This window comes from Drosophila montana, unplaced genomic scaffold (genome assembly GCF_035044405.1).
Source record: "Drosophila montana isolate Dmon_TW-CO22-7 unplaced genomic scaffold, ASM3504440v1 contig_2747_1, whole genome shotgun sequence".
NCBI classification, from domain to species: Eukaryota; Metazoa; Arthropoda; class Insecta; order Diptera; family Drosophilidae; genus Drosophila; species Drosophila montana.
The window spans coordinates 664,356-686,216 of record NW_026997619.1 but is presented as its reverse complement, the minus strand read 5'-3'; the positions used below and the strand labels follow the sequence as shown (position 1 = coordinate 686,216).

At 41.3% G+C, this 21,861-nt stretch overlaps 5 protein-coding genes across 7 annotated transcripts; 2 read left to right on the top strand and 3 right to left on the bottom strand.

The window, feature by feature from the left end:
• Window positions 1–266: 266 nt before the first annotated feature.
• Window positions 267–1,857, bottom strand: LOC135429954 (zinc finger protein 391-like). Its single transcript, XM_064684458.1, has one exon. The coding sequence runs from the start codon at window positions 1,685–1,687 to the stop codon at window positions 386–388; it is 1,302 nt and encodes a 433-aa protein (XP_064540528.1). The 5' UTR covers window positions 1,688–1,857; the 3' UTR covers window positions 267–385.
• Window positions 1,858–1,936: 79 nt separating this feature from the next.
• On the bottom strand, window positions 1,937–6,631 carry LOC135429953 (zinc finger protein 84-like). Its single transcript, XM_064684457.1, has 2 exons — window positions 5,901–6,631; window positions 1,937–5,837 (listed from the first exon to the last, which is right to left on the bottom strand). The coding sequence occupies exons 1-2, from the start codon at window positions 6,243–6,245 to the stop codon at window positions 3,378–3,380; spliced, it is 2,805 nt and encodes a 934-aa protein (XP_064540527.1). The 5' UTR covers window positions 6,246–6,631; the 3' UTR covers window positions 1,937–3,377.
• cag lies at window positions 2,111–3,201 on the top strand. The gene is made up of 2 exons (XM_064684459.1): window positions 2,111–2,525; window positions 2,586–3,201. The coding sequence occupies exons 1-2, from the start codon at window positions 2,410–2,412 to the stop codon at window positions 3,166–3,168; spliced, it is 699 nt and encodes a 232-aa protein (XP_064540529.1). The 5' UTR covers window positions 2,111–2,409; the 3' UTR covers window positions 3,169–3,201.
• Window positions 6,632–9,530: 2,899 nt separating the features above from the next.
• LOC135429952 (zinc finger protein 665-like) lies at window positions 9,531–12,837 on the bottom strand. The gene is made up of 2 exons (XM_064684456.1): window positions 12,229–12,837; window positions 9,531–12,161 (listed from the first exon to the last, which is right to left on the bottom strand). The coding sequence occupies exons 1-2, from the start codon at window positions 12,577–12,579 to the stop codon at window positions 9,594–9,596; spliced, it is 2,919 nt and encodes a 972-aa protein (XP_064540526.1). The 5' UTR covers window positions 12,580–12,837; the 3' UTR covers window positions 9,531–9,593.
• A 301-nt stretch (window positions 12,838–13,138) lies between these two features.
• l(2)k05819 (transmembrane protein 94-like protein l(2)k05819) lies at window positions 13,139–20,016 on the top strand. Of its 3 annotated transcripts, XM_064684455.1 has the most exons (10): window positions 13,139–13,568; window positions 13,639–14,278; window positions 14,338–15,043; window positions 15,111–15,270; window positions 16,333–16,429; window positions 16,907–17,717; window positions 17,898–19,024; window positions 19,081–19,246; window positions 19,321–19,570; window positions 19,630–20,016. In XM_064684455.1, exons 1-10 carry the CDS (start codon window positions 13,345–13,347, stop codon window positions 19,700–19,702), a joined length of 4,254 nt encoding a protein of 1,417 aa, XP_064540525.1. In that variant the 5' UTR covers window positions 13,139–13,344; the 3' UTR covers window positions 19,703–20,016. The 3 variants fall into 3 exon arrangements, with proteins under 3 accessions (XP_064540525.1, XP_064540524.1, XP_064540523.1); XM_064684454.1 differs by having other exon boundaries at window positions 13,141–13,568; window positions 15,111–15,228; window positions 16,907–19,024; window positions 19,630–20,015; XM_064684453.1 differs by having other exon boundaries at window positions 13,141–13,568; window positions 16,907–19,024; window positions 19,630–20,014.
• The last annotated feature ends 1,845 nt before the right edge of the window (window positions 20,017–21,861 follow it).

The following is a 21,861-nucleotide window of genomic DNA, read 5'->3' as shown; positions in this document are numbered from 1 at the left end:
ATTAATTGTTTTTGAATGTACTTTAAAAGGCAATTGAATTTAATTTAATTACGTTATTGCTCGTTGGAAACTCCTTGTATGTAAATGTAATAAAATAGCTGCTGACGTATTATAATAAAATTCGGGTAGCAACATCGAAAAAACCTGATTTATATCGATGGAGAAAATTCAACATTTTTTAATGTTTTTATTATATACATTTAAATATAAGTAGGCAAACTTAATATTTAATTCTTATCTATGTGAATAAATACTAATATATACAAATCAATATCTACATTTGAGTCGAGTATTATATATATATATTATATTATATATATTTATTATTTTATATATATATTATATTATATATATTTCTAAAGATGATCTCCCTTATATACAAATGTTAACACGAACTCTCGGCATGAGTGCTAATGTGCGTTTTGAGATAGGCAGCCCGAGTGAAGGCTTTTGGACAGTGTGGACACTTGTGCGGACGCTCGCCGGTGTGGGAGCGTATGTGTCTGCCCAAATCTCCTTTGTCTATGCAATTTTTCGGGCAGTGCGGACACTTAAAGGGATGCTCGCCCGTGTGCGTTCGAATGTGCCGCTGCAGTTGCCAGGCGTAGACAAATTCCCTGGAGCACTCTTTGCACTTGTAGGTCCGCTCGCCGTTGTGATACCGCATGTGCTCCTCGAGCTCGGCCTCCTCTATAAAGTATCTTGTGCACTGCGGACACTTGTAGATTTGTTTGCCTGGATGCGTGGAGACGTGATACTGAAGATCCGTGTGCCGCATAAAAGCTCTCAGGCAGTGGGGACACTTAAAGGGACGTTCGCCCGAATGAATGCTGATGTGTTTGCGAAGATTCGACGACTGACTGAACGCTTTCGAGCAGTGCGGACACTGAAATGGTCGTTCGCCCGTATGCGTACGAATGTGTGCATTGAGGTGGGATTTTTGCGTAAACGTTTTTTTGCAGTGTGGACATAAAAACTGGCCTTTTTTCGTATCTACGCCAGAAGACATCTCGTCGGCAGGAATAGGATTGAAAACTTCTTCGGTGCATTTGTCGTTGCTCCGTGAGCTTGGTTCAGTTTGTTGCTCCTTAATGTAATCTTCGCTATCCTTTTCTACTTTGACATGGCCTAGATCTATGTCTTGCTCCGCCAGCTCCCAGTTTTCTGTTTCAAGCAGCTCGGACTGGACATTTAGCTCGCTGTTCTTTTGTTTTGCGTTATCCAGCAGAATGCTAGGTGCCCTTTGATTGGAGCTATCAATTTCCCGAATACTGAAAACACTTGTGGATATATGATTGTCATGGACTTCTGTTTGGCATACCCTTTCAGGTTTGCATTCCATTTTGTGCCCAGTACTCAACAACTCGTCTGTTTCCATCTTAACCCGACCCAGGTCTATGCCTTCCTCTGGCATTTCTACCTTTATTGCACTCATCATTTTACTTTTCTTAAGCTTTTCGCTTAACACCTGATGGCTTTTCTCGCACCTGCGCTTGAATGCAAATGCCGTTTGTATATCACAAATGCACGAGAGGCACATTTTCTCCGGCAGCTCATCATTCAGTTCTATCTTTATCGAGGCGACACACTCGTTTAGCATAGCTGCCAGACTAGGTTCCCTCTGATCGGTGAATATATCCACGAGTGCCACTGAGCTGGTCATGCAAGTGCGGCATACTTGTTCCATGGCTAATGTTTGCACCAAATGTCAGCGAAACTACCGTATACATATTAATTACAATTCAACAACAACAAAAGATGGACAAAATCAAGAACTATCGAATTTTCAAGAATATGTCGCGATAGTTGACATATCGATGTTATATTACAGATGATAAGCATAAAGTATCGCACGACAGGCTAAAGCAAAAACGATTTGAAAACTATTTGTTGGAAGTGCGCGCAATTTTATGGATGAAATCAAGTGCCATAGCAATTTAAAATATTTAATTTTATATTTTATTACAATAACTATAAATACACCGGTGAGAGCTATAAGCTAGCAATATATACAATAATTCTAAGGTATCGAGTTCAATAATAACAAAAGATGGACCATCTCAAGAACTATCGAATTTCCAAATGTATGCCACGATTGTTGACATCACTAATGATAAACACAGCGTATACATATGCCAGAATAAAAACAAAACAAAAATCAATTTGTTCACAATTTTAAATAAGATGTTGATTAATGTGTGAATAGTCCTCAGTGAACGAGCTGTCTAAGTGAGCCAACTAAACGAATATCTGTCAATTTGAGCTCTTGGACCCTCTTGTAATATGAAGCGGACTATACACCTTTAGGAAATCCTTTAGCAACAAAAACGAGGCACATTATGACATAAAAAGGCGAAAATAAATTTCGGGATCTCCCCGAATAATGTGTTTTCAGTATTTGTTCAAATAATGAATATTAAAAACATCAGAATGGAAAGGAAAAAAGTGCTTAGTTTAAAGGAAAAAATGGAGGTTATAAGCGCGTATGATCAAAATAATTCACCAGTGCGTGCATTAGCTAAAAGGTAGAACTATATGCAAAGAAAATTAACTAAAAATTAAACTATAAATATATTCGTTTACAGGTTTAACATAGGAAAAACACAAGCTGCGCTCATTGTTCGTGACAGGGAAACGATTCGGTCGAGATGGTTATCCGGTGAAAACATCAATACGAAAAGAAGCTTCCTGAATGCAGACGGCAAAAAACTCGACTCCATGTGCTACGATTGGTTTTGTAAAGCAAGAAGTCCAAATACGCCAATATCTGGCTCAGCTATTCAAGAGAAAGCGAAAGAAATCGCTGCGACCCTTGGAATTGACGACTTTGCCGCCTCTAACGGTTGGCTCCAAAGGTGGCGCAAGCGACACAACATTAATTCTCGATGTGAGCCAAGAGAATCTGCTGATGTGAACCCATTAGATGTTCATCAGTTTTTAGAAACTGAAATTGATAGTAGCGATACGGTATTTGTAATTGACGACAACAGCAATACGGATACCGATCTTGTGTCTGAAGTTTCTTGTGAGCTAAACACAGTTAAAAGCGCTTTAATATACATTGCAAATTTAAAGCAATTTTTAAAAAACGATCACATCGCATTTGAACATTTAACTAATTTAGAAAACCATATGCAAAATAGACTCTTAAAATTTAGGAACCTATAAAATTATGAATTACAACATCTTATTTTAAAACCATTTTAATGATATTGTTTGTCTTTCGTTGTACTCCTCTTAAGCGGACAGAAATTGCTCGATCATTGCTGTCCACAAACGACCATTTACACTGTATATACACATATATAATATATAACATACATAATACACATAATAATATATTTGAGTGTGGTTGTCTTTCTGGAATTTCCTAAATATTATTCCTTAACATTTTTCTTGGCATGAATTTTAATGTGCTTTGTCAAATTTCTAAGATTACAGACTTTTGGACAGTGTGGACACTTGTAAGCCCGGGGCCCAACGTGATAGCGCGTGTGTTCTTCGTGCTTGGCTTTCTCTAAAAAGTATTTTCTGCAGTAAAGACACTTTAAGGGAGTCTCACCTGCATGCGTAAAGATGTGTGAGCGCAAAGCTGAGGAATTTCTAAAGGTTTTGGGGCAGTGTGGACACTGAAGTGGTGGTTCGTCCGAATGCGTACGACTGTGAGTTTTGAGGGAAGACTCATTCATATAGGCTTTTGGGCAATGTGGGCATATAAATTGTTTCGTTTTATCATCTATTCTAGGCTCGTTAACAGCAAGACGGTTACAAATTTTCTCTCTCTCCACGGTGCATTCTTCGTAGTTCTTTGAGCTTAGTTCAGTTTGTTTTTCTTTAATGTTATCTTCTGTATCCTTTACTTCTTTACTGCAGCCTATTTCATTATCTTGCTCGGCCAGCTCCGAGTTTTCTATTTCAACCCGTTCAGATTGGACATTTGGCTCACTGTTATCTGCGGTATGAGCTAAAATGTGGTCTTTAAAAAATGATGGATTAGTATAGATTTTTAGACAGTGTGGACATTTGAAAGCCCGGCGGCCAATGTGATAGCGCGTGTGTTCATCGAGTTTGGCCTTCTCTAAAAAGTATTTTCTGCAGTGAGGACACTTGAAGGCAGTTTTCCCTTCATGAGTAAGGAGGTGTATGCGCAGATTCCAGGACAGTTTATATGTTTTGGGGCAATGTGGGCACATAAATTGGCCATTTTTAGCTTCCATTATAGGATTGTTAACAGCAATGGGATCAAGCTCTTCGCTTTTCTCTACGGTATGCGTTCTAATGTGCTTTTTGAGATATACAAAAGCAGTACAGATTTTTGGACACTGTGGACATTTGTAAGCCTGGCGCCCAATATGATAGCGCATGTGCTCATCGAGTTTGGCTTTCTCTAAAAAGTATCTTCTGCAGTGAGGACACTTGAAGGCAGTTTTACCTTCATGAGTAAAGACGTGTGATTGCAAGCCCGTGAAAAGTCGATAGGCTTTGGGGCAGTGTGGACACTTATACGGCCGTTCGCCCGTATGCGTACGAAGGTGACGTTTGAGGGTAGATTTATACATAAAAGCTTTTCGACATTGTGGGCACGAGTATCTATTCTTTTTCTTGCTGCATTCTTCGAAGCTCTTAGAGCTTACTTCAGTTTGTTGCTCCTTAATGGTTTCCTCACTATCCTTTACTTCTTCGGTACAGCCTATTTCATTATCTTGCTCGGCCAGCTCACAGTTTCCTTTTTCAACCCGTTCAGAGTGGGCGCTACTGTTATTTGCGAGATGAATTCTAATGTGGTCTTTAAAATTTGAAGAATGAGTAAAGATTTTTGGACAGTGTAGACATTTGTAAGCCTGGTGCCCAATATGATAGCGCGTGTGTTGATCGAGTTTGACCTTGTCTGAAAAGTATTTTCTGCAGTGAGGACACTTAAAGGCATTTTTCCCTTCATGAGTAAGGATGTGTAAGCGCAGACCGGCGAACATGCTAAATGCTTGGGAGCAGTGAAGACACCGATACGGTCGTTCGACCGTATGCGTACGAATGTGAATATCGAGGTAAGATTTATGCAGAAAGACTTTAGTACAGTGAGGGCATTTAAGTTCATTTTTTGTAGCATCTACTCTAGGCTCGTCAACAGCAAGAGAATTGTGCTCCACGGTGCATTCTTCGTAGCTCTTTGAGCTTAGTTCAGTTTGTTGCTCCTTAATGATATCTTCTGTATCCTTTACTACTTCGGTACAGCCTATTTCATAACCTTGCTCGGCCAGCTCCCAGTTTTCTATTTCAAGTAGCTCGGACCGGACATTAATCTCGCTGTTGCTTAGATTTGTGCTATCCATCAGAAGGCTAGACTGTCTTTGATTGGAGCTAAAGGCGCTTATAGTATTAACATCCCGAGAACTGAAAATACTTATGGGTGTACAAATATCATGGGTATCTGCTTTGCATTCATCTTCAGGCATGAATTCCATTTGATCCCCAGTGCTCAACAATTCGTCTATTTCCATCTTGAGCCGAACTATCTCTATGTCTTCCTCTGGCATTTCCATGTTTATTGTGGATACCATCCTATTTTTATTTAGATTGTCGCGTAACTTCTGGTGGCTTTCCTCACACCTGCGCTGGAATGCAAATGCCGTTTGCAGATCACAAATGCACGAGAGGCACATTTTCTGCGGTAGCTCATCGTTTCGTTGGACTGAGATGGAGGCGACACAGTCGTTTAGCATATCTGCCAGACTGGGTTGCCTCTGATCGGCGAAGATATCCACGAGTGCCACTGAGCTGGTCATGCAAGCACGGCATACTTCCGCAGCTGGTGTTGTGTCCACGAAGCTCCTGCAAATCTAGCATATGTTATCATTAAACATACAAATGTTTAAGTTCGTCATATATTTATTTGTAAATACCGAAATATCTTCGATTGTGTCGTCTTCGCTACAAATCGTGATTTCGTCAATATTATCCAATTCCTTAGAAATGTCTATATTGGAGTCCGAAGGGTCAAACAGATTCAGAGTGGGGACTACATTCGATTTTAAAAACTTTTTGCCAATGGACTTTTTTTCAAAATGTAAATCGCAAATAAACGCACGCATATTAAAATCGTGAGGTAAACCACAATTTTCAATCCATTGGCGACGAAGGCTCTCCTTTTTGGGAAACCGAAACATTTTCACCGGAGAGCCATTCCTGTAGCTACGCCTGCACGATTTAACAATGCACTTGACACCACTTCGTCTTTTATCGATCATCGCTTTCTTGGCGTTTGTTCGTCAAATAAATCGCGTCTTTCAGTTGAAGAAGCAATGAAAAAAGCTCCTTTGAGTAGCTTTTTGTCAACTGAAAACGTTCCTATCCTTGCGAATGCTGAGGCGGGAAAGGAGGTCCCATTTAACTAGTGAGAGCGAGACAACAATCTACACCAGCATCCATACAAAGATGCATCTTGGGGCTCTACATTAATTTAAACAAACATATACACATGCAGCAAGAAAGAGGCAGACTGCTCGAAGTTTGACGCACACTCAGCAATCTAACTCGCGCAGTTCATTAAAAAAAAATAAAGCAAGCGTCGTCTTGGACGCTATTTACACGAAAATAGCAATAACTTGTTGTCGATTTGACGATTTTATTAACGCTTAGTGATGTAAGTCAATATCCACAACAAGAGATGGACAAAATCAAAAAATATCGATAAGCTTTCATTGGCTAAGCGCACCGGTGATTCTTCGCTTTAGCACTAACCAAAGAACATATTCTGTCACTCTACATAAGAAATGTCCAAAAAATTGGGGGATAATGTCTATTCCACGTAGTTTTTTCTCAGAATTCCCTTTCCTTTATAGTGTTTTTTATGAAATATAAGCAATTACCAGTTTGCAGATAACGTGGTGACAGCATGATTGTCGTGTTGTGCAGCACAACGATAATACTTAACGATGAATTTCCGATAGTTGTGAACTATCGTCAACGCTTTGAGATAAGCCACTAACCAAATAACATATAGACTGGACAAACCCTACTTTTGAGGGTGACATTCGATATTTCTGCGGCTGGTCCAAACTCGCCTTCGTTTTTGTTCGGGTTCGAGACATGCCCGCATGCTCTCAGAAGCAAGAGAGTAAGAATACATATGGCCTGTGTCGGGGAACGGCAACGCTGTCTTTTTACTCGCTCACTCTACAAGAAACTGCTGTGGCTTACTCTCATCCATATGATTTGTGCGATAGAACGGCATCGCTGTTTTTTATCTCGCTCCCACTACAGGAAACTGCTTTGGCTTACTCTCAATGCTCTTTCAATTTGTCTATGTACCGTTTAAATGTTTGTGTGTGTATTTGTCCGCACAAGCAAAAATGCCCAGAAATTCAATTTTTGTCAAAAGTCGGTGGCATATCTTCCCTTTTGAGGGGACGAGTAATATGAAATAATGAAAGGGTTTGCCCCGTCGATGCGAAATTCTTTCATTTTAGCTCGTTCTTTCTTCTTCGAAAGGGTACCTAAGCGTTGGCATGTGTGCATTTAAAAGTTTTTGGACTTGCTATTCACGCATACTTGCGTATTTTGTATATGAATAGAAGCATTTATGCGCTTGTGTGCCTGTTGGTCCCTGCCTGCCTGTCCGATGCAAATTTGGCAATATTTTTGGACTTCTGAATTTCGAGCTCTGCGCACACACACACAGAGACACAAATGTGTGTGAATGGGCTGATCATGGGCGCAAAATTTAAAAATATCATTTTTGGCACGCGTCTGATGCGCGCCCTTCTTTTTATGATTTAGGGCTTGAATTGATGAATGAATGTTGACCCCTTATTACCTGCAGCAGCCCGTTGGGCCGAAAGGGTCAACTTTTGGCAAACACCTGCACCTGCATATGTAGGTCAAGTGACTGATCACTTAAATAATTTTATGACCAGCGGAAATTTGTGTAAAAATTAAAATCTTTAAAATATTCAAATATGCGAAATACAAAAAAGGAGCGATTATATATTTATTGTATTCATAATTTTATTGTCTTAAAATATTAATCTTTTTCATTTTTTGAATTTGACGATTCACCAACAATATTTTCAGTTAACCACTTGCAATTCTTTCTTATTAAAATTAAAACAAACTGATTGAGCATGTTTTTCCTGTGCTCAGGTAATAAGGGGTCAACATTCATTCATCAATTCAAGCCCTAAATCATAAAAAGAAGGGCGCGCATCAGACGCGTGCCAAAAATGATATTTTTAAATTTTGCGCCCATGATCAGCCCATTCACACACATTTGTGTCTCTGTGTGTGTGTGCGCAGAGCTCGAAATTCAGAAGTCCAAAAATATTGCCAAATTTGCATCGGACAGGCAGGCAGGGACCAACAGGCACACAAGCGCATAAATGCTTCTATTCATATACAAAATACGCAAGTATGCGTGAATAGCAAGTCCAAAAACTTTTAAATGCACACATGCCAACGCTTAGGTACCCTTTCGAAGAAGAACGAGCTAAAATGAAAGAATTTCGCATCGACGGGGCAAACCCTTTCATTATTTCATATTACTCGTCCCCTCAAAAGGGAAGATATGCCACCGACTTTTGACAAAAATTGAATTTCTGGGCGCATTTTTGCTTGTGCGGACAAATACACACACAAACATTTAAACGGTACATAGACAAATTGAAAGAGCATTGAGAGTAAGCCAAAGCAGTTTCCTGTAGTGGGAGCGAGATAAAAAACAGCGATGCCGTTCTATCGCACAAATCATATGGATGAGAGTAAGCCACAGCAGTTTCTTGTAGAGTGAGCGAGTAAAAAGACAGCGTTGCCGTTCCCCGACACAGGCCATATGTATTCTTACTCTCTTGCTTCTGAGAGCATGCGGGCATGTCTCGAACCCGAACAAAAACGAAGGCGAGTTTGGACCAGCCGCAGAAATATCGAATGTCACCCTCAAAAGTAGGGTTTGTCCAGTCTATATGTTATTTGGTTAGTGGATAAGCGAATAATAGCTGCTACCTATCGATGATGAATCATTAAAAATATCGAATTTTCGATTTGGCGGAGGCTATTGTGGATTTAAAGTGTATGAAACTAAAATACCAAAACTACTGTTTGCTTGTTTGTTTTCAATAATTAAATATAAATGTAATTGTAAATTTCAGTTTCCTTGATGTTACAATAAATAATTTGTCAGTTAGTGAAGCTAGTGAAACTATATATGATAGCAATTTTTAAAAAATTAAGGTTAAGAGTTTATTGCTATATCCTATGCTGGTCATAAATATAAAGTCAGTATAAATTGAAGCAGTACCGAAATCTATAACAAGATCAACAAAATTAAGAACTAGAAAATTTAGAAGAATATGCCAAGATAATGAACTTATCGTCACATTATAAACAAAATGAATCGTTATGCCAATCAACGCAATATAACTGAAAATAAGTTCACATCGTTCACAAAATAGACTTTTCAGAATTTAAAATGTTCTCAATTATAACATCTTATTATAAAACCATTTTAATGATATTGTTTATTTTTGCTCCATGATTGATATATACAACAATATATTTATGATTATATTTGACTGTGGTTGGGTTTTTGGAATTTCCTAAATTTAATTCTCAACCATTTTACTGTTATGAGTTTTAAGATGCGATTTGAGCAAGCTAGGACGAGGAAAAATTTTTGGACAGTGTGAACATTTGAAAGCCTTGTGCCCAATATGATAGCGCGTGTGTTCATCGAGCTTATCTACCTCTGAAAAGTATTTTCTGCAGTAAGGACACCTGAAGGGAGCATCATCTGCATGAGTAACAATGTGGCTGCGCAGACGCACGAACTGTTTAAAGAGTTTGGGGCAGTGAGGACACCGATACGGTCGTTCGCCCGTATGCGTACGAATGTGATTTGCGAGGTTACATTTTTTCTTAAAGGCTTTTTGGCAATGTGGGCATTTAAATTGGTTGTTTTTAGCATCTATTTTAGGCTCGTTAACAGCAAGAGGATTGCCAATTTCATCAAAGCATTCTTCGTAGTTCTGTGAGCTTAGTTCAGTTTGTTTTTCTTTAATGTTATCTTCATTATCATTTTCTTCTTTGCTGAAGACTATTTCATTATCTTGCTCGTCCAGCTCATAGTAATTTATTTCAACCCATTCAGACTGGACATTTGGCTCACTATTATATGCGGTATGAGTTAAAATGTGCGTTCTAAACCTTGAAGCACGAGCAAGGATTTTTGGACAGTGTGGACATTTGTAAGCATTGTAGCCAACATGTGTGCGCCTGTGTTCATCGTACTTGGCTTTCTCTAAAAAGTATTTTCTGCAGTAAGGACACTTATAGGCAGTTTTCCCTGAATGAGTAGTTATGTGTGAGCGTAGACTGGGGTAACTGGAAAGGGCTTTGGGGCAGTGAGGACACTGATACTTCGGTACTTCGCCCGTATGCTTACGAAAGTGAACATCGAGGTAAGATTTACACTTATAGGCTTTTGGGCATTGTGGGCATTTAAATTTTTTTTCCTTAGCATCTATTCCAGGCTCGGTAACAGCAAGAGGATTACAAATTTTCTGGCGCTCCACGGTGCATTCTTCGTAGTTCTTTGAGCTTAGTTCAGTTTGTTTTTCTTGAATGTTATCTTCTGTATCCTTTATTTCTTTACTGGGGCCTATTTCATTAGCTTGCTTGGCCAGCTCACAGTTTTCAATTTCAAGCAGCTCGGACTGGATATTTATCTCACTGTTATTTGCGGCATGAGTTCTAATGTGCCTTGTAAGCCTTGAAGGACGAGCAAGGATTTTTGGACAGTGTGGACATTTGTAAGCCTGGTGACCAATATGATAGCGCATGTGTTGATCGAGTTTGGCTTTCTCTAAAAAGTATCTTGTGCAGTGAGGACACTTAAAGGTAACTTTACCTGCATGAGTCATAATGTGGACGCGCAGAAGCCCGAACTTTATAAAGGCTTTGGGGCAGTGAGGACACCGATACGGTCGTTCGCCCGTATGCATACGAATGTGAATATCGAGGATAGATTTACAACTAAAGATCTTAGTACAGTGTGGGCATATAAATGGGTTCTTTTTAGCAACTATTCGAGAATGAGCTCTAATGTGGTTTTTAAAAGATGCAGAATTAGCAAAGATTTTTGGACATTGTGAACATTTGAAAGCCTTGCGCCCAATATGATAGCGCGTGTGTTCATCGTACTTGGCTTTCTCTAAAAAGTGTCTTTTGCAGTAAACACACTGAAAGGTAGTTTTACCTCCATGAAAATAGATGTGTGAGCGCAGAGTGGGGAACGTGCTATAGGCTCTGGGACAGTGAGGACACTGATATGGTAGTTCGCCCGTATGCGTACGAATGTGAACCTTTAGTAGAGATTTATGCTTATGGGCTTTTTGGCAGTATGGGCATTTCAATTCATTTTCCTTAGCATCTATTCCAGGCTCGTTAACAGCAAGAGGATTACAAATTTTCTGGCTCTCCACGGTGCATTCTTCGTAGTTCTTTGAGCTTAGTTCAGTTTGTTTTTCTTTAATGTTATCTTCTGTATCCTTTTTTTCTTTACTGCAGCCTATTTCATTATCTTGCTCGGCCAGCTCCCAGTTTTCTGTTCCAAGTAGCTCGGACCGGACATTAACCTCGCTGTTGCTTAGATTTGTGTTATGCATCAGAAGGCTAGACTGTCTTTGATTGGAGCTAAAGGCGGGCATAGTATTAACGTCCCGAGAACTGAAAATACTTATGGGTGTATTTGCTTTGCATTCATCTTCAGGCAGGAATTCCATTTGATCATCTGGCAATTTATCCCCATTGCTCAATAATTCGTCTATTTCCATTCTGAGCCGAACTATGTCTATGACTTCCTCTGGCATCTCCATATTTATGGCAGTTACCATCTTACGTTTATTAACCTTTTCGCGTAACTTTTGGTGGCTTTCCTCACACCTGCGCTGGAACGCAAATGCCGTTTGCAGATCACAAATGCACGAGAGGCATATTTTCTGCGGTAGCTCATCATTTCGTTGGACTATGATGGAGGCGACACAGTCGTTTAGCATATCTGCCAGACTGGGCTTCCTCTGATCGTCGAAGATATCCACGAGTGCCACTGAGCTGGTCATGCAAGCCCGGCATACTTCCACAGCTGGTGTTGTGTCCACGAAGCTCCTGCAAATCTAGCATATATTATCATTAAACCTAAAAATGTTTGCTTACATTCGTCATATATTTATTTGTAAATACCGGAATTTTGGCAATTGCGTTGTCTTCCCTACAAAACGGGGTTTCGTCCATATTATCCGGTGCTTTAGGAATGTCTATAGGCATCAGCGAAGGGTCTGGCAAATGTAGGGTAGGCACTGCTTCTGATCTTATTTTCTTTTTGTGAAAACAGAATTTTTCAAAATGTATATCGCAAAGATACGCATTGCGCGTATCAATATCCTGGGGTAAGCCACAACTCGCGATCCATTCGCGGCGCAGAGCGTCATTGCTGGGAAATTTAAAAAGTCGCACAAGAGGGCCGTTCCTATAGCTTCGTGAGCATGATTTAATTCTACACTTTACACCCTTTCTTTTGTTATTTTTCATCATGTTTGCGTTTTTGTTGAATTAATCTCGAGTGCAATTTGAAGAGACAATAAAAACCGATCGCTTAATTTACATATGTGGACGCGGAAACAAAGAGGACCGACGTTGGCTCACGCTCTCACAAGTTATATGAAATGAAAGCAAGTGCTCTCCAGTGCGCGCTTTTTAAACAACAATTCTTGAACACTTTTTTCGATTTGATGATTCTTTTTGCATTTAGATAAACATACTAATTGCAATTCTTCAACAACAAAAGATGGACAAAATTAATGGACAAAATATCGAATTCACAGAATATGCCACGATAGTTGGCTTATCGATGATACATCACCGATGACAAGCACAAAGTATCGAAACCAAAACACAGACAGTTTTTCAACTGAACGAGTGCCCGTCTTCGAAACTGGCAAGTGTATGGAATTGGATTGTCTCAATTAGTGGTATTTACCATATTTAGGAGGGCAGTTTATAATAATAATGTGAAAACTTTACAGAAATAAGTGTAAGCAATATTCCAAAGGTATCGGTTCATCTCTAATTTAAATATTTTGCTGCGCCCTTATCAGTTGATAGCGTTGCCAACTGTATGCAAAATACTGGCAGCAGCGCAACACGCACTTGGCAACGCACATATGTATTTCGCACAACCAAAACGAACAGCAACATATAAACACACGCCTTCTAGCAGCGGCAGTGCATAATAATATTGTTAAGCTATGTGTTAGACAGGCGTGTGCCTACCGAGAGTAATTTTCAATTTCCGGTAAAATGCGAAGCCAGAACACAGCAGAGGCAGCAACAGATGCAAAATGTACCAATGACAAAGAAACTGCCGCTCCTGCTGGTGTTGCGGAGCCTTCGCCGTCGTCATCGAGGTCCGCGTCAAAGCCGAATGTACAGCGCGGCCTGAGCACAAAGGTGGCACTTGCACGGCTGCACGAGGACATTGAGAGCGTGCTGCTGGAACATGAGCGGGCCAGCGCCGCAGAGAGGTAAACACGGCCACAATCAATGACCTTTAAGAGTGTAATAACAATACCTCATTCCTTCTCCTTTTATTAGCTGCCATTGTAAATTGCGTGCTGCTTTCACGAAGCGATACGACAGTCCTCTGGGCTGGCTGTCCATTGGAACGACGTTGCTGACCAGCGGCGTTCTCTTGATCACCGGCATGTATTGGCCCGCAATTTGTTTGCTGGTCATTCTCCTGGTGGACCTGTACGTGGTCATCAGAGAGAGCAATCTGCGACGCACGGAGATATTCCGGAAGACACGACATGCCTTGGGCGAACTGCGACTGGCCGAACAGCATCTCAGCGAGAACTGGCATGCAACGAATTATCCGCATTTGAGCAATCCCATGTCGCCGTGCGTCTCACTGCAGTGGACCTATCGCGACGGACATATTGTCAATCTGCCGTGGGCGCTGCTGGTGCGTGGCGATTGCATTGTGCTGCGGCCGGGTCATATATCTCCTGGTCCCTGCCATGAGCTGCAGTCTAAGCGCTTTTTTAATGCCAGCGAAATCTATGGCGCCTCCGCAGCACAGCTTGGTGACCCGCCTGTCAAGCCAATGGCACGTGCTCCGCTGCCGGATCTGGTGTGTTGTCTGGAACGCACACCCTATCTGGATAACTTGCGTTTATGCCTGAGGAACTCACTGAAGCGGCCGCCCACCATTTACAATCAACAACGCTATCTGGTGAGTCTCTCATACAACTTACTATAATAATTAATAATACTATTTTCTGCTGCCCACAGCTGGTTACCAAGTACATCCAACAATGGGGCTTTATTAGCGCTTTGATTATAACGCTTTTTGCGGGCCTGCTGCGCCTGCATGGCTATGGCCTGGCCACGGATGAGAAGCATAATTGGCGTCACGTACTGATTGGTTCGCCCGCAGCTGCGGTCATTCCTTTGTTGCCGCTTGTTTTTCCACTGTTGTGGATCTCCATGAATTTGTGGGGCATTGCGCGACTGCAGTGCTTCCTGAAGACGCCACAGGCCATACTGGAAAAGACCACAAGCAAATCTTTCGAGGATTTGGACATAGATTCGCCCGGCTATGATTATGACAGTATCTCATTGCTGCGCTCCAATGTGCTGCGCATCTGGACGCAACTGTGGCAGGGTGATAGCGAGCTGCTGCCACGTTCAGCGAATCTGGTGCAGGTGCTGGGCTCCATATCAGCGCTGTGCTGTGTGGATAAAAAGGGCATATTATCCTGGCCGAATCCCACCGCCGAAAAGGTCTTCTTTTTGCACAACACCGACGAGGAGCCGCCAGATGATGGCAGCCAGCTATCCGTGTCAACGGAAAGCGACAATGTGAACGATGCGGAGAACAAGGAGCGCGGCATTGTCGCAGAAGTGCTCGATCTCACACACGATCAGCACTGTCCATTTCGCCTGGAATTTGATGATCACGAGTGGAAGGCGCACATCAAATCCCTGAAGCCTTTGGGTGGGTATTGAACAATTTGAATTGCATAAAAGTTTATGTTTATGTTGCATTGATACACCCGAACCAGGTCTGGCCATTTTATTGAACACCTGCTCGCCGCTTACACATGAGCATTATGCACAGTTTTGTGGTCACGTCAGCGCCGTGGCGATGCTCGACAAAGATTTGGTGCCTGTGACAAATCGGTATGCGATGTTTGAGTCCAGTATGAAAAGCCTATTGCATGGGTACGTAGTTCATTGCCATCAAAGTTGTTAGCCTTGTTGCTTTAACCGAAACCAACATACTCTTTATATATATTTAATTTTTTTTTTTAAAACAATAATCGATTATATATCCTATATAGTCTTATATTTTTATCCAAGCATATATACGCGTTCTCGTTGTGTATATGCGGGAATTGTGCTGCTCACAACGAAATTCGTTTGTTTTTGTTGTTTGGGCAACTATTTTTCTTTTTTGATTTTTGTTTTGATTGCAAAACACTCGACACTTCAATTGGATTGATAAACCCCCATATATACGTTTATATATAAATATATATATATATAATATATATACTATATAAACAAACATGCAATTGGTAAAGTTATACAACTCTTAAATAAATGTATTTTTTGATTCCTCGTAAAAACAGCCCCCAAAAAACAGCCTCAAGCCTAAAAACTACAAAAATGCAAATCATTTCTCAGCAAAATTTTAGTTATTTAATTACTAAACCTAATTGGCTATCTAATTTTCGAGCAAATCATTTAGCTGTGTACATAAATATCCTTCTCCCACCTAAAAATCAGCGAAATTTAACAAATTACAAGCTCCCCTTTTTGATTTCACTAATTAAATTGACTACAAATATTTTTTATAACATCAGTTTTGTACACATTTCATGAATTTATTTAACTTGTTTTTGTTGCTGTTGTTTTTGTTGTTGTGTTGTGTTGTGTTGTTCAGTGTACACTGTACTCATAGTTTGTTCATGAAACGCACTTTCGTCCACCCCATGCGCCGCATCTACACTTAATTGGCATGCTATTTTAAGTAACAACAAGAATTATTATGTTGCCAAGAATGCTTAAATATAGTTGGCCCCCATCTAGACATCTACCCAACCCCATATGCCCCGCCCCGCCCCCCTCCCCCTTTTTATGTATTACGCTTGACTGACTGTCTGCATGCTAGCACACGCACGCACCCACCCATTCATCCATCCACCTTCACATGTCCAGCAGCTGTAACCAGTTCTAATCGGTTCTCTCTCTATATATATTGTGTACAATTTGTTAAACCAGACGCTGTCTGTGCGAGCTAGCCAAACAAATTGGCTTCACCGATCATGCAACGGATCGCTTTGCCCTGGAGGGTCAACTGGCCAGCTATAGGCACCTGGTAAGCGCACTTGACACACTTTCTAGATAAGATTTAACAACAGATTCAGAGCTGAGCTCATCAAATTGTAAGGTTTTCTTTTTAATTTTTGTTGTAACAATTTTATATGTTATATGCAATAGACTTCTTGATAGTAGGAAATAGGCACCATATTTCTTACTATTCAATCCTATATTGCCTGAGCTAGCTAGAGTACGTTAAAGAATTTTATAAAATAAACCTCACTGCAGCTATTAACCATTCAAATGTAAATAAAAGCCTGCCACAGAGCAGAGTGTGTTAATAAAAGCGCTTAACAGCAGCTTAACATTTAAACTGTTAGCAATTTCATGTAATAGCAAAATATGTTAACATGAACATTTAGTTACCATTAAAAACATGTGAATAAAATTATTTTAAAAAAGTCTTTAAAAAAATATTTTAAATAACTTACCTTTATTTGAAACTGCTCTTCATCTGCTTTCATTTATTTTACAGCAACCGGATGTGGTGCGTCGGGACATACGCTTTGCGCGCCAGCTGCAGCTGTCGACCAAGGTGAAGGTTCCATTTCCGCACTCCTTGTCGGTGGTGATGCGTGAGAATCCCGGCGGCTATCTGTCGCTATTTACACAGGGCACCGCGGACATTATACTGGACTGCTGCGACGATTTCTGGGACGGCAAGGATTTGCGTCCGTTGTCGCCGCAGGATCGCAAGCGTGCATTGGACTTTTATCAGCGCAGCGCACTGACCTCCTACTGCACAGCGTTCGCCTATCGGCCGCTGCGCCATGGCATTCATGGAGCGCTGAGCGGACCGCTGCACAGCAATGGACAGATTGCATATCTGGAGCTGCCGCCAGAGTCGAAGCTGCGAATGCAGCATGTGGACAAGTCGCACTGCGATTTCGAGGGCGGACACCATGTGAAGTTGAGCCACAGTATTAGCACCGATTCGCTGCTCTTTTCGGAGAGCAAGGATGAGGATTGCAACGATGTCGAGGGCTGCTTTGAGATGCAGTGCCATCAGGTGTTCATTGGCATGGTGACCATGCAGTATCAGGCCCAGAATGACATTGTCCACTTGGTGGAGCGCCTGGAGCGCGCCTGCATACGATTTGTGCACTTTAGCAAGGAGAACGAGCTGCGTTCGCGCGTCTTCTCCGAGAAGATGGGCCTCGAGTCCGGCTGGAATTGTCACATTTCGCTGCTCAGCGAACCGGAACCGGAGCCCCAGAAGCTGACAACCAGCAAAGCCAAGGAGACGGAACATGGACTGGGCAACAGCAAGTCGCTGAAGAATGCGGGTAAAATGCATGAGAACCATACAAGCACCAACAAACCCAGCATAGCCACCACCAGCACTGCCATCACAGATACCGTTGCCATTCATCATCCATCCAGTGAACAGGTCATGTACATACAGACATCCGATGCAGTTGATGCAACGGCCACGCCCATTGTTAAACAGACTACCGATCTTGTAGGTGATCCAATCGACGGGCCCAAATTGAGCTACTTACTCGAGCCGCCCAACAATTTAGAGTCCTCGAAAACGCTGAGCTGCTCAGCGCCCGGTGCCATATCCAATCCCGATGAGTGCAACAATGCCCCCAACGAGCATTCAGATGCGGCCGATGAGGTGGATGCAGGTGGCGAGCAGGTGGATGCAACAGACGAAGGAGAACCGAACGGGGAGCGGCATAAGCAACGGCATTCACTGGACTCGGCCATGGACGAGAATTGCCGTTCGCTGAGCACGCTCACAGAGAGCACAGATCAGAGTGCGCCAATTAATTTTGATATGTCGAATCGGGCCAAGTTGCCGCGCGGCATTGAGAATATACGACCGCATCTGGAGCAGGTGGACAATGTGCCGTTGCAGGTGTCGCTATTCACAGACTGCTCCGCGGAGGCGACACGTCAGATGCTGGACATTATGCAGTCATATGGCGAGATTGTCGTCTGCCTGGGCAGCTCGGCGAGCAATGATAATGCCAACATCTTTCTGCAGGCCGACTGCAGCATTGCTGTCGAACCGCTCTATCCGCAGGTGTGTCAGGATGTCGATGCCTACACGGAGTCCAATATACAGCACAATAAGCTGCACTGGCAGCGCCAGCGTCAGGGCAAATCTTCAAACATGGACGGACCGTGCGAGCAGCTGCTGGAGTCTGGCGCACGCTCCATGCAATCACCCGCGCACACCGTCTCGCCCATCTATTTGAGCCGGCTGCTCAACTCGCTGCCGTGCTCCATAGCCATTTGTCGCGACGACCCGCTTTCGCTGGTGGCCATAATTGAGCTGTCACGCCGCTTCTCGCTGGGCCTCTGGAATTGCATACAGTTCTGGGCCTGCTGTGCCGGCTCCATATCCATATTGAATGTACTCTGCGCGTGCCTCTCGCTGCCGCCGCTGCTAACCCCGCTGCTGGGCATCTATTTGATGTGCGTTCCTGTGCCATTGATTGCCATCTCGCTGGCGCACATCGATCTCGATCCAAAGATCATGAATCGTGCGACGAGCAAAAAGCAAACCGAATACGATTCACGTGCTTTCGCATTTGTCATGTGGTGCTACGGCTGCAAATTCCTGGTGCCCGTTGTCGCCGTGGTGAGTAGCCTCCGTTTCCTTAAAATGTATTTTATATTAATATGTGATTCTCACAGCTTGTTGGCTACTGGATGTGCATGACGCAAACGTTGTCCAGTCGCATGCTGGACGATAGCTCCGATGAGCTGGAGGACATAGAGGCTGCCGAGAACGAGGCCGAATTTTATCAGTGTCTTTATATAGCGCGCAGTTGTGCTGTATTTGCTGTTCTGCTGCATTTTGGTAATTATAATAAACAGTTGTTCCAGCCATGTCAGAAGGTATTCAAGTTTCTCTCTCTATCTCTGCTTTTACAGTGCTCGTGTCCTTGTCGTTTGTGCATCGTGATCATGCGCTCTGGCAGCGTAATCCTTTGCGGAATCACATTTGGGCCTCCACCTGCCTGGTGCTGTTGCTGGTGCACGGCTTCGTCTGTGGCCTGCAAATGTTGTTGGATGAGTCGCTGGAGCAGCTATTGCCACAGCTCTGGCTGCCCATTCTTGTGCTAATCGGCAGCAGCTTGCTGAGTCTCATCATCAGCGAGCTGGCCAAGCTGCAGGAGAACAAGTGAGTGCAGCTACCAAATACTTAGTTGAAATATTTAATCAATCTTTTGTGCTTTGCAGAGTGAATGCGCGTTATCAGCGTCGGGCGCGACTTGATTTTGGCACCAAGCTGGGCATGAATTCACCATTTTAGATGTTACCAAAACGAAAGACTTGGTAGCTTGGCATTAGATGTGCCAAGGCTCTGTATATATATATATACATATATCATAAACCGAACGCTTTCTTGTAATTATTATTATGTTGCTTTAGTACATATTGATTATAATTTAATTATTTTGTGTGCCTGTGAATAGTTTGTTTAATCAACTATTTAATTTATGCAACATTTTTGATTATTTGTGACATCCGCATTTCTTGTTAGCTTTTAATACGTTCGATTTTACTGTTGCTTGTTACAATGACAAAACTTTGTGTACTAACATTTAAAAGACTTGCAATTATTATATAAAATATACATATTTCTGGTAAATAATCCAAATAAAGACAACTGCGTGTAAATAAGTAAAAGTTATCGAAACAAAAAATATGTATTTGTAAAACTTATTCTCCCTCCGTTCTTCTATCTATGCTGCTATGTACTTTAATCCATATTTTTTCATGGAATCTGTAAATGAGCTGCGTCAATAATCTATGGCACGCCTGACTGGGTGTTAATCGACGCCGGCACGCAATTGCTTGGGCTATCTTTTGACCCACATCCATGGCATCTACGCAGCGATGTGGTTGACAAGTTGCCCACGGGCTTCTTTTGTAGTCAAGAAATCTTTTTAATTTGGCTTGTATTACATGTATTAATCGCTGGACCTGCCTTGGGGCAATATCTTGGTGTTTGATATCAATTAGCAGCTTCTTTTTTCGAGTTAAGCAGCCCTCGACTTCATTCATTTGCGGCCAAGGGCTTGAATAATTGATGTTCTACATAAGCCAAGTATTTTGTGAGGCACAGTATTCTCTTTTGTATTGACTTTATACTTAAAAATGTTAAGCGAGCAGGCTGCGGGCTCAAATCCACACGTGCATTGATGTAGCCGAAGGCCTTAAAGTGTCTTGCAATTCATTTTTTTGCTGGTTTTTAGTGATCTTATTTTAATAGTCTATTTTTAGAGTCTAGACAAACCTATTATCCAAATATTATAATAATGAAAATTAGAGATATGGTTTGAGAGTCATCTATTTATACTGTAATAAGGTTATATAAAGAACTATTCATAATAAATTACCTGGAGACGATTGCCGATCGATGAAAATTTAAGCAAAATTGTGTTTCTTTTTTTGTCTCCAATAAAAACCCCGTACCTCAAGTCAGCCAAACAATTATTTATATTATGGAAAGCTCGCCAGAGCCAGCATCAAATTATCTAAATAAATGAAAACAAAGTTAAACAGGTTAGGTTATAAAAATATCTAAGTTCGAATTTAGAGAATATTTAATGATCGAAAAAGTAAGTTTAAAGGTTCGAAGAAATTTAAGTTGATGAAAGTGGAAAAAGAAGGAAACGCAGAGTTAAAAATATTTCTATAAAGAAAAACCTTGAAATGTTTTAGGAAATGTGTTCAAATTCTAGAAATTTTATAATAAACGTAAAAAGGAATATAAATTTAAATATATAGTGTTAATAATGAAATATTAAAATAAGTATAAAAAGGTATATAAAGGAATATATATAGGGTTAATAATGAAATATAATAGGTGTAAAAAGGAATATAAATTTATATATAAGGTTAATAATGAAATGTTACAATAAGTATAAAAAGGTATATAAAGGAATATATATAAAGGGTTAATAATGAAATTTTATAAAAGGTGTATTAAGGTATATAAAGGGGTTTATAATGAAATTTTATAATAGGTGTAAAAAGATATATAAAGGTTTTTATAAGGTCAACTTGGCTTGCATACTAACTACTTCGTTAGTGTTGTGGGCATTCTTGCTGTTAATAAATATGTTGCTTTCTAATTGGTTGCAAAATTGCAGACACACGCCCGAGTCAAGCTTTGACGGAGTGTGTGAAGAGTTGCCCAGAGATATTTTGGACACGCCGCTAAAGAACATAACGGCAGATGCGATCCCCATATGTGGAGTAAGAATCAATTAACACCCGACTACGACGACGACGACGACGACAGCGAAATGAAAGTGCATGAAGCATCTCATATTAACCATATACTAGAGTATATAGATGTATATAGATCACTTCTAGTAGCACCTTAAGTGGGTCATGAAAAAACGAAATCAAATACCTATGCACGAGCCGACAAATAAAACCAATCCGTCGAAGTCTTTTTCA

What these genes read in the sequence shown, in the direction of transcription:
- LOC135429953 (XM_064684457.1), bottom strand. Translation starts at nt 6,245, where the DNA reads ATGATCGATAAAAGACGAAGTGGTGTCAAGTGCATTGTTAAATCGTGC. An exon ending in ACACAATCGAAGATATTTCG is followed by an intron (nt 5,838 to 5,900) that starts GTATTTACAAAT and finishes AACATATGCTAG; the next exon opens with ATTTGCAGGAGCTTCGTGGA.
- LOC135429952 (XM_064684456.1), bottom strand. Translation starts at nt 12,579, where the DNA reads ATGATGAAAAATAACAAAAGAAAGGGTGTAAAGTGTAGAATTAAATCA. An exon ending in ACGCAATTGCCAAAATTCCG is followed by an intron (nt 12,162 to 12,228) that starts GTATTTACAAAT and finishes AATATATGCTAG; the next exon opens with ATTTGCAGGAGCTTCGTGGA.
- LOC135429954 (XM_064684458.1), bottom strand. Translation starts at nt 1,687, where the DNA reads ATGGAACAAGTATGCCGCACTTGCATGACCAGCTCAGTGGCACTCGTG.
- cag (XM_064684459.1), top strand. Translation starts at nt 2,410, where the DNA reads ATGAATATTAAAAACATCAGAATGGAAAGGAAAAAAGTGCTTAGTTTA. An exon ending in GTGCGTGCATTAGCTAAAAG is followed by an intron (nt 2,526 to 2,585) that starts GTAGAACTATAT and finishes ATTCGTTTACAG; the next exon opens with GTTTAACATAGGAAAAACAC.